We start from the raw sequence: 12,293 nt of genomic DNA on the forward strand, positions 1-12,293 counted from the left end.
CGAACTTTATTTAAATCTTTAAGCAAGAAAGTATATAGAAAATGACAAATGAATAACACAGTACCAAGAAATTTATCTGTTGCACACACGAAGCTTGCTGGGAATGGTTCTGGACAAAATATTTTTTTATAACAAGTAGAAGGGCTCAACCAACAGAGCTCAGAATTCCTACCAGCAGAGGTGGCGCCAGAGGTTGCTGTGACGCCGACATCGCATGTCACATTGTTTAAGATTCCACCACAATAGATCCCAAGTCCCTATTAATCACCACGTTATAGATATCATTTTTCTTTTCTGTGTTAACGGGTAACTTGTTCGCCGCCTCATCTATTTGATCCAAGTCGACATCAGCAAGCACGAGCTCTTCACCAATCCCCGCTGACTGCACCACCGTGCCATTCGGATCCACCAACATGCTGTGTCCCCAATTGACGTTGCTGGCAGATTCATCCCTCGAAGGTGACGCCGTGGCAACGTACACCTGATTATCGATCGCCCTGGCTCTCTGAATCACCTCCCAGTACGCTGGACCTGAAATCATGTCGTTCGCACCTGGGTACACCAACAACTTGCACCCAAGCTGTCCGTAGGCCTCTGCCATATACGCAAAAAACATGTCGAAGCATACTCCGACGCCCACTTTGCAGAACGGAGTGTTGAAGGTTGTGAGTCGGTTGCCCGATGCTATAAAGTCTGCTTCACTGAACCTGATTTTTCCGGGAATGTTGAAGCCATAAAGGTGTATTTTACGGTGCTTGGCGAGCATCGAACCGTCCGGCCCGTAGACCAGGCAGGTGCTGTAGATCTTTCCATTGTCACTCTCCGAAATGCAGCCGCCAATGAGGTACACCTGGTTTTCTTTGGCGCTGCGCGACATCATCTCGCTGGACTCACCGGGAATCATCTCGGCGTACTTTGGGAATTTCGGCGCCGCGTTCGGGAATCCAAAACATTCTGGTAAAACCACCATCTTCGCCCCCTTGGAGGCCGCCTCTCTGATTTTCCGACTAGCTTTTTCGAGGTTCTCAGCCTTGTTGGAATTCACAGCAAGCTGCAGTAGGGCAATTCGAAACTTGTTCATCGCCATGATATGGACTCGATTCACTGTCTGCAACGAGAGCGTACAATTCGACTGACGCTCACGGTGAGATGTATTTGAGGATGCGCAAACTCCAGGCCTGAGGGGGGTCTTTTATACCAGAGGCCTGGTCACATGCTTGCTTTTAATAGGCTGCTTATGCCTCCTGATACCAGCGGAATTTTACGTGATAGGCAAGGCCTGCGCAGGACGTCATTATTTGTAGACTTCGAACCTGCCGCATGTGGCAAACGCCATCAACTGAGCGACAGTGAAAGGCAGAGTAATTAAGATCCCTCTACACTGAATGTAGTCTAGTTTTCGATTTCCACGCATTTTATTTTTTTCATCTGCAAGTGCGGGGTGCCAGAGAAGAGAAAAAAAAAACAAAAAAAACGCATAACCATTGGATAAAGAAAACGCATTTCAGGCACCATTTCACACTCATGGAAATGCGTGTACAAAAAACAACAGCATGTTAAGCAACGTGTTCTTGATGACCACGGTGCGCCTACTCAGTTAGTTAAAGCTAAGAAGTTGTTTAAAAACTACAAAGTTCTAGTTCACTTTTTAAGTTTTTTTTTTGAAGGAGTATCGTATTTTGAAAATTAACACTCCACCACAATACGCTGTAGTTGTTCCATTGTTATTTTATTTTAGGGGCACTGAAACGGAATTCGAGTGTGATTTGTATTGTCTAAAAATCAACTACGTTCTGGCAAACATTACATAGACACCAATATTTTCTTCGACAAGACATCAAAACTTGATTTATAGCGAATAAACCAATTACCAGTTTTCAACCCGTGGATGCTCCCATAGCAACTTGAATTGCCGTTTCACCATTTGTTCCGTAAATGCAGAGCCCTGCAGAAGTACGTCGGCAATCAGCGTGCGCGCGCTCGATCCCTGTCGAACTTTGTCAAAACGGATTTCCCTTTGTCTCCCGCGACTATTAAACTCCCGTGGAAAGAGCAAATGAGACTGACAAGGGGAGGAGGTTCTTGAAGTTTTAATTGCAGGTGTAATTTTGAAGCATCACAATAAGAACAGCGTTGTGCACGTCCCTCGCCAAAAGGAACGAAAGCTCGTTCCTCGTTCCTTCCAATTTTTGAAGTACGTTCCTCTTACAAGTTCCATTTGTGAAAAAGGAATTCGTTCCCGTTACCGTTTAAAAAATAGAACGCATCGTGACATATACGTTACTTACGTATTGTGCTGATAACCATATTTAGTTAGTTCATCCGAAGTTATATATATATATGTTTAAGAGAGATCCATGGACTGAACAAGAACAAGGAAAGGTTTACTGACGTTTCTAGAGAAGGCCTCCACCCGAAACGTCAGTAAACCTTTCCTTGTTTTTCTTCAGCCCATGGATCTTTCTTGTGTATCGCTATAATCAACGGCCCACAAGCTTCAATCATATACATATATATATATATATATATATATATATATATATATATATATATATATATATATATATCCCATCAAATGGCAACAAACAAATTTTAATGCCTTGATGGAAGGACACCAGGAGATGAAAACAACCGGAAGCAGGTTTTATTTGTTTATATACTCACCGTTAAAACTCTCAGCGTTTTCCCATATTCGTGTTTGTGTGGCCAATTCACACGAGCGAAATGCACTTTGAACTGGGACGGAGAAGCGGGGTTACTTTAATTATTCTTTCTTGGGGAGAAAGTATTAAACCGCACTCCACACGCGTTTTACAACAACCTCACTCGTTTCAACCCAAGTTCCTTGTTAGAACTTAACAACAGTTGCATCTCGATGTTGCTGTCCGAAACACGAGCAATAGCGTGTAGGGCTTTTAAAAGGTCAGTCTTTAAAACTACCAGTCCTTCTTCGTAAAGGTCGGATTCGTTGTTCAGTTTGAAGGTGGGAGAGTAGGAAAGAGGGAATAAAGGTTAATTTTTGTGCATATTTTAGGTGATCAATGTTTTGACTACAAGGGTGCATTCGTTGTCTGGTAACCTGCTTATGTTGTAACTGTAGGTCTCTTCGTGGAAGTTCGGGGATGGCTCTAGTCGGCCTTATGCTTCTGGGTGCGGAAGCAAAAAAAGAAAAAAAAAAGAGAAGTAGCAGAGATAGAGAGGTTTTTTTCGTGTGTCGTTTCCTTCGATTAAAAGTTTAGTTTTTTGTGCTGCAGTCTTGGGCACTGAAAAAAGAGTCAATGTCCACCAGCTTGCCCCTGTTCCAAGCGAGGACCCCACGAAATGAACCTTAAAATAAGCAACAAAAAAGCTAAGTAGATTCTGCTCTTTCGATAAGTTATTGTTTTTATATTTTCCAGAGTTCTCCACTTAGAAATAAAATAAAATTTGCGTCACTGGACGAAAAACGCAAAAAAAAACCGCTGTTCCTATTTCCGTTTTAGTGAAAACGCAACGTGTTCCCGTTCCAGTTTCAACGATGCAAGATGGCGGCGTTTCTTCGTTCCTCCTAAAGAGATCGCGCTACAGGAACGCCATTCTTGGAACGCTGTTCCATACAACACTGTAAAACCGGTGATTTGTTTCCAGATTAAAACTGTGATCTAGATCGCTATTTAGATCATCTTGTTTTTTTGTGTGTGTGTGTTTTTTTTTGTCATCCTGTTTTGTAGTCCTCGATATTTCTTTTTCGAACTGTTATTTTTAGTGTGTTAGACCTTGACATAATATATCACCGGCAAAAACATGTGGCTTCGTTACCAGCAAATAAAGTGTGCCATCCGCTCATGCCGCTTCAGTCACAGCTGGTAAGTGACTGCGACGCTAAAAACAACGCTTCATTCCAATGTAGAAAACCTGTTTGCGATAAAGCAATATATTTCTCCGAGCTGCGCAAGCACACTGCAAGGTCAACCTTTCGTTCTGCAGAGAGTTGCGTAGAATAAACAATAAAAATTCGCGGTTGTTCTTCAGCCACATGCTATCGAATTTCGAAAAGTACTTTCAAAACTGGCTCATGCATTTGCGTCAGTTCTTTCTGCAGCAACTTTAGCAAAAACAAGGATAGAAATAGCGTCACAACAATACAAATAGAATATGTGCCACATAACTCAAACGTAGACTGCGCGGTCGCATTCCGTGCCACTGGCCAATAAGAGATTTAAAACTTGTGGGCGCCCGTTCTTTCGAATTGTGATTCGCTGTTACTCAATGCACAAGTTGACGCGCAAAAGACCCCACAAAGTTGCCCAAATGACTCGTTCCTGCCGTTTCTAATGCCTCGACCGAAGCCTTCTGGGGAATGACAAGATGGGTTTTGTACCCTTTCATATGAATGACAAGGGAACTTTCGACACGCTATATAGGTCGGAACTTTTATTTGGACATAAATACAAGCTGTCTATATTCAGAACACACTATTCACTACAGCACAAATCACGCCCTCGCGTCAATTATTTACACTGTGCCGTCCTTGGTAAACGTGCGGAGTCCCACATAATTTAGGGTGAGGAAAAAAGTTATTTTAATATATTATACCTCGTGGTACCTCCTGGGATGGCACAACCGGTGAAAGCCGATTCCAAATGTAACAATTAGATGGCAAGTCCGCCATTTTTTGTATAGGTATGAACGTATATTGAAGGGGGTGAGAAAAAAAAAACAGATGGTTAGGGTGATATTCGATCGAAGAGAGGGGGCCTGATCAACGGCTTTTTAATATGTTTGTGTGTGTTTTTAAAATAATGTAAGGGGTACTTTTTTTCTTCTTGTAGTCTTCAGCTTTTCCTTTATCAGCTGGAGTTGTTGAATAAGAGAGTTTCAGCATAAGAACAGGATGGTCAGGCAGTTGAGTCTCGATCTTGGTTTTATTTTTGTAAAAAATAGGAGATTATGAATGTTAAAACTTATATTGATTTTCTAATTTTTCTTTTCGTGTTTTTTTTTACATTAAGTAAATTGACTGTTCCCTCTCTACATTTAAATCATTTAAGTGAAGTACAGTGCTTTTTTTGAAGGTAAGGAGTAATAGAAATATTACAAAGTATATACATTTATACCATTATTTTTCATTCAACTTATTTCTGTTCGTTTACATTTTAGAATGAGAGACATAACACAGGTTTATAAGACAAAATCAAACCACAAAAAAGGAACGCAAAAGTAAAGTATTTGTACAGGTATGCTCATGGAATATCTTGTCTTCTTTTTACTTTTCTCTTTTTTCAAAAAGAGGAATAGTTGTTTTTCAGGAGAGCTTTGGTGCGTCATTTCATCTTTCCAAGGTATGTACATTATTATGTTTTAACAGTTTTTTCCCTAAGAATTATGTGATTGTTTCATATTCTAGGCAGATCACAAGGGCAGGATTTATCTATGTCCATGGCCTTTTTATTTTTCCCAAACAGTCTTTCGATGAAATCGGCTTTCCAAGCGCGGCGGGAGTCGGCGCCCTCCAGGACTGTATACCCTAATCCTAGGTTGTACACTGATTCCTCTCCCCTTCCCCCCCACCCCCCCCCCCCCCCTCCCGGCACTCGTAACTCCCCCATTATACTGATGATGTGTTGCATTTCATTCTTTGTTGTTCCGTGGTTGTTACCTTGTTACAGTTGTTTTCCTTGTAGGGCTATTGGCCGTTTAGTCGGAGGTTGCATCTTACCTCCTCTTATCTTTTTTGGGGGGATTAAGGACTAGCATGGCTGCCTCACCCATGTGTTTCCCTAACAGTCCTCGAGACATATGGCCTTCCAGGCGCGGCGGGGAGTGGGCACATCCCAGGACTGTACCCTCTTCCCAGGGGGGACAGTGATGTCCCCCTCGCACTCAAGACTCTTTCCCATTGTGCTGACGATGTTGATGTGTATTGCATTCTTTTTTACTGTGTGGTTGTAGCTTTGTTGTTGATATTGTACTTTAGAGAAGTATTCGTCGATTAGTCAGAGGTTGAATTTCACATCCGATTTTCGTTTTTTTTAGGGGGAGATAGGGGGGGGGGGGGGGGGTTAAAGAGTAGTTTTGCCTCCTCTTCCCTTGCAAAGCGTTAGTAGGTTTTAAGTGAAGAGGAAGTCTTGTAGATATGTTGGATATGTCTTTATTTCTTTTTTTTCCATGGTCAAGTTGGTGCTTTTCATGTATTTATTTTGGAAATTTTGCTTTGAGAGATTTATTGAAAATACATTTCTATTATTCCTTTTATTACCCAAGGCATAATAGGAGCCACTGCAACCACCATTTTGGTTATAATTCTCATGAGGTCTTTATTACTACAAAGTTTTTCTTTATTATCTAAATTTAAAATTGGACTATTAACGCACTTATTTTCTTGTCTGCATACACCTGTATATGGACATTCTGCATAATAATATAAAATAATATATAGCGATTTCTTCATACCAACAGTCTGAATATTTTTTTTGCCACATTTGAAAAAATAATAAGAAGAAAAGAGAGAATGGCTGGTGAATATTATGTTAGAAAATAATCCGAAGGAAAACAAGCAGGTATAGTATGTATGGTTGGAGTCCATTGGAGAAGAGTGACGATTCATTAACATGGATTTGCCATTGTTTGTTCTAGTTCGCATTTTTTAGTCGAGATAGTTTATGATTTATATATAGGGTGACCGAAGTCACCAGGCTCGATCTAAAATGAACCGTATAAATAGGCGCCTGCACTTATCAACCTAAACTTTTTGTCAAACGTGTATTTCACAGGTCGGTCCTTTCTTGTAAAATTACAATGCGTACCTCATCTTTTTGTAAAAAATAGGGTCACGAAACTTGCCAGGGTCTACGGCAAGTGTCGACGCTGACGACCATGTCCAGTGGCGGGGTATGTTTGTCGTTCGTATTGATAGATGGCGTCGGGAGCAGCGTTCGAAGGTGCAGCCGACCAGTGAAAGGAAGTCGACGACACGAAGACGAAACCCGTTGGCAGCAAAAGCGCCGTCGTTATGCAGACGCGTTTCTTTTTTTTTTTAAGTTTTGATTTCATGGTTTGCATATAAATTTAACCAAAAGCACATTTCAAAAAGATTATTTTCATTTTAATAAACCACGGTGGTTGCGATAAGGAGGTAGCGCCATCTATCAATACGAACACCAAACACTCCCCGCTAGTGGACTTGGTCGTCTGCGTCTCCGCCAGCCCTAGACCCTGGCAAGTTTCTTGGCCCTATTTTTTGAAGAAAGGGAGCTACGATTTGTAATTTTAGAAGAAAACAACGATCGGTGAAATACATCTTTGACGAAAAGTTTAGATTGCTATGTAAGGCGCCAATTTTTACGGTCCATTTTACATCGAGCCTGGGGACTTGGGTCACCCTATATTTCTTTGATTACTTTCTAGAGAGAGACTCTCAACGTAATCGAGCTTCATTTGCTAACTTGTCATCAATGTCATTGGCATAATTCTCAACGTGGCTTTTTACATTTTATAGGTATATTGTTTTTCTTTGACAAATGTTAGTGCTTCCTTGATTTTGTTTACTTTGGTATTATATTTATCGGGTTGTCCAGTGCCTGTAAAGCTAAACTGAGTGTTATTAAAATAACAATATATTTTCCCTCTAATTTTTTTAATGTTTAAAGGTGCTTTATATATCATGGTTAATTCTGCATCATACATTGCAGCATTGTCTGTTAATATTATTTTGCTCAAGATGTTATTTCTGAGTTTGGTTATATATATAACGTGTTTTTTTTTGTTTTTTTTTATTGTTGCCAATTTGTTTAAAAAAACCGTGAAAGCTACACTAATGCCGTTTGTGCAGGTGGGTTATACGGCCAGGTGGACTTTATGTGGGTGGCTACACTTTGCGATAAGTCGGCTAATTAATTAAAATTCGTTCATTAACTTTTTATTCAGTGAAAATAGACATGGCTCCATTTAGAAACTTGCTGAGCGTCATCCAAAGCCTCTAAATCAGTCATTTTTAGAAAGACTTTGATCGCGTGTGAAGCGCAGTAGCGCCTTGAAGTTACCACTCGTGGAGCAGTTACAAGGCTGGGTGGGGCTAGAAAGAGACATAAAAATTGCGCGGGCGCCATACCGCAACCGCTAGCCTCGTACCTGCTCCAAGAGTGGTAACTTTAGTGCACTACTACGCTTCTCACGTGCTGAAAATTCTTCTGAATATGACTGATTTCGGGGTTTTGGATCACGATCACCAAGTTTCTTATTGGAACGATATGTTTATTTCCACTAATTAAAAAGTTAATTAACGCATTTTAATTAATTATCCGACTTGTCCCAAAGATTAGCCACCCATATAATGTCCGCCTTACTGTATAACCCGCCTGCACAAACCGCATTTGTGTAGCTTTCACGGTTTTTTGAAACAAATGTGTAAGAAAAAAAAACACCCTGTATACAATATATTTATATATATAAGGTAAATATAAAAACAACGGACCCCGGAAAAGTTGATAAGTCAAAGATGCGTACTGTCGGAGTTACTAACTCGGAGTTTATAACGTCCAGGGATGTTGTCTGTATTTCAAATACAAGTATTTGAAACACGTATTTCAATTAATTTGTGTATTTTGCATTTGTATTTAATTACAAATTGGGTTATGTATTTGGCGCGTGTATTTAAATACTATAACGTGGGTATTTCAAATACATTTGTAATTATATACAATTTTGTGGGAGAAAATACATCCCTCAAAACGACGTTCTGCACCGAATGCAGTGTCTCTGAATCAAGCACAAGCGTTTAGTGACTTTGTGATTACGGTGCTAGTCCAGGGCAAGAATAGTGACCACACCCGACGTTCACAGGCAGCCTGGCTAAATAAGTGCCTGTGACAACTTGTGATGCTTTCCAGCCTGATTTCCCTCCATATTTTTGCCTGAAACATTCTAAAAGTGCGGGTCGTTCAGATTGTAGTAACTGGTGCGAGTTGCAACAATAAAAAAATCTCTATCTAGTGCTGCGCGTCTTGGTCGTCTCGGTTCTTTGTTGGTCTATACCAAAATGTAACCGACAGAAAAAGCTGCTTGCAGCTCTGTAGTTTTTTCATTTATTACGTCCAAGCTGATTATATTTTTGTGATAATATTTCTATTACGTTACTAGAGCATTGCACACTTACTCCCGAGTGTGCGATGCAAAATTAGAATGAGATACCCAGAAACCCGTTGCAGGTGCCCTGAAGTCGCTGACGCAAATTTTGAGGAATGTATTTGGAAAAGTATTTGGAGGGAGACCAAATACATTTGGTTGTATGTGTATCTTGTACTTAAATGTTTTTTTGGAAATGTAATTAGATTTGTAATTAAATACATTTTTGACGAAGTATTTTGTATTTGTATTTTGATACATATTTCCATGTATTTTGCCCATCCCTGATTACGACGTTTCGAACGGGGACCGTCAAGGCGCGTTTCCACCGGTGATGCGAACTAGTCGCGTGATAACTTTAAAGGGGCGGTGCAATGATTTTAACACTGAACGAATGTGCAGCTTGTATTTTTTATATTGTTTACTTCGGCATAAGTATGAGAAAAAGTGCCACCATACCCCAAAATACCTATATTTCGCTGCGTAATCGCAAAATAAGAAACCCTTTTTTTCCCAACCTGCCGCCACATGGTGGCCGCAAATGGAACCTGTGGTGTCACGTCATTCGGAGTGGTTTTTGTAAGTGATAGTGTTAGGCAATTGTAAGCTTGATTTAAGGTTAAGTTTAAAAAAAGCTTGTTGTTTAGGCAGGCAGAAACGCTTCAAAAGCATAATATTGCCGCTAAAAGGGTATGAATTATTTGTGGCGCCATCTACCGCAAGTCAACAAAACCTGCCGTCGCCGTCATCCGTCGACGCCCGAGGCGCCTACGGCGGCTACACGAGCAACCCGGACGTTTTGTCTTTCCCTCGCTCGACGGAGTGCGTTGGTCGTGGTCCGTAGTATCATGGTATCGTTATTGTTCCTGGTGTGTCGACCTGGACTTTGACTTCGACTTCCGCCGCGCCGCCATGTTGGTCGGTAATCGACGGGAGAGCGGCGAGCGGCCAGCCTGGCGTGCCGGCGAGCGCTGGGGAAACGGAAGCCAAAAGAACCCAACCGGAAACCAACGCCCATAGAGTTATTATAATGTACGCTAGAGGTTCAAGTGGCGCTAGTGTGCTGACGCAAATTGAAGCAGACAGCAACCAGTCGAAAATTGACTTCCGGTAATACATTTCTATGGGAAAAAGTGAGTGCATTTTCTCTCTGCGCTCGATCATAAGCGCAAATATCCCGAATAATTCAGACGTAATAGGTAGCTTAGAACATTTCTCAGTCATGCCGACGAAATAATTGGTCAGTTACGGTGTTTTTCTTTCAAATTCATCGCATTAAAAACAGTGCTAAAACAGCTTCGTACGTGTATTTATGTGCACTGTCGGACACTGTTAGCGCGAACACGACGTCGGCGCTTTTCAGCGTGGGGGACATACGTGCCAAACGAACGAAGAACATCTGGGAATTAAGAAAGACGGCAAGAACTACGCAGTAACACCGGATCAGTAACATACACGTGCATATACGATCAAAATTGATTGAAGGCCACGTAATCTATTCCTATTTTAAATAAGTAAGTACCGTTTTATTCTTCCTACTCTGAGCGAAGCTGCTTGTTCTACGTTCAAGATATCACTCGCACGCTCGAAATCTTTGACAACAAGTGCCAGATAAAAGCTGCCCGGCAGAAAAAACAATACGAAGACACCTTTCATAGCAAACAGACTTTATTCTCTACGTTTTGAATGTTTTTATCCGCTCATGCACGACGGGGTCATTTTTATATAGTGACAGGACTGGCATATTAGCAATATATAAGCGTCACCGGATTGCTGGCGAGCCTTGAACACACTCTACATTCCTTTCGATTGTAATTTTGCTTCGAATCGTCGCTTGTTTTTACACACCTGCTGCGGAACACACGTTTGGGACTGAAATGTAGCGAAGTTAAACATCGTTCACTGATGAAGAAAAATGCGCTAACTAAAGCAATTACACTTTTACAGTGTTAATCAAGGTACATACTATTGGGTACGACCCAAATAACCAAAGTGTTCCGTGTTATTTTCCGGCGAAGAGACAAAATGCACGCGCGCTTTCCCACAGGAATACACAGGAAGACTGGAAAAGTAGACTGGTTGCTGTCTGCTTCAATTTGCGTCACGGAAGTCGCATAGACACTAGCGCCAGTTGAACCTCTAGCGTACATTATAATAACTCTATGCCAACGCCACTCCGAATGACGTCACAGGCGAAGCTGGTGCCGCTTCAATGTTGAGTTGAGGGGTGCCAGAGATACCAATTTCTTTTATTTTTTTTAAATGAAAACTAGGGCAAGCAGGAAAGAATAGTTTTCGGTCCTTTGTTTTATATGTGGCCGGGATCAATTCCCGCAATTAATTAGCCAAAGTCCGCAAATTGTTGCACCGCCCCTTTAATCTCAAAAGCGACCATCGCGGGCAAAAAGCAACGCGATTTGAGCAGTCGCTACTCGACCCGACTTTTTTGCGATACGATCTAGTCGCGGAGTGGCTGAGCCAATCAACGGCGTGCGGAATGAGAGTTTTCGAGAAACGACTCGCCAACGAAGGCGTTGGACTCGCTTATCGCACACGCCGGTGTGACCATCTAATTTTTTTGCGATGCGATCTAGTCGCATCGCGCAACCGCTTATATCGCCGGTGTGAATGTGCCTTTGCCTGATGAAGAGCGGTCCCCGCTCGAAACGTCGTAATAAACTTCGAATTAGTAATTTAGTGAGTCGACGTTTTGGCCTGAGACAGGTACTTAGTAACGGTTAAGAGTTGAGCTTGTTGGTACTGAGACAGGCCTTCTTCAAAACTGGTTGCCAGAGTCGGTTACACTCCAACAACGTTTCGAAGTGCGACTTCATTAAATATATATATATATATATAGGTCAAAGATGCGTACTGTCGGAGTTACTATTTTATAGTCTTCGGCATCCTACGCTCTATTTTCTTTATATATATATATATATAGAAAGAGAGAGAGAGAGAAAAAGAAACGAAGCGCAGGACGCGCGCGTTAGAAGGTTCGCGCACATAGAGGCTCCCTACGTGGGCACGTACAGCCTCGCCGTCTGGTGGCAGCGGAATGATGCCGCATCTCGGATGCTCGTCGAGCGAACGCTATCGGATTCCTTGCGCCGCGCATTCAGCCCCGCCGCGTCACCACACGGTGGACGAGGAGGCGGGCTGGCTGATCCATCCAATTAGCCATTAAGCAAAAC

The 12,293-nt window shown here is 41.8% G+C and overlaps 1 protein-coding gene across 1 annotated transcript; it reads right to left on the minus strand.

Annotated features, from left to right (window-relative positions):
• Positions 1 to 226: 226 nt before the first annotated feature.
• LOC8032683 (omega-amidase NIT2-like) lies at positions 227 to 1,087 on the minus strand. Its single transcript, XM_040215284.1, has one exon. It carries the CDS (start codon positions 1,085 to 1,087, stop codon positions 227 to 229), a length of 861 nt encoding a protein of 286 aa, XP_040071218.1.
• Between the last annotated feature and the right edge of the window lie 11,206 nt (positions 1,088 to 12,293).

The sequence above is a fragment of the Ixodes scapularis genome, unplaced genomic scaffold (assembly GCF_016920785.2).
Source record: "Ixodes scapularis isolate PalLabHiFi unplaced genomic scaffold, ASM1692078v2 PGA_scaffold8__174_contigs__length_109621045, whole genome shotgun sequence".
NCBI classification, from domain to species: Eukaryota; Metazoa; Arthropoda; class Arachnida; order Ixodida; family Ixodidae; genus Ixodes; species Ixodes scapularis.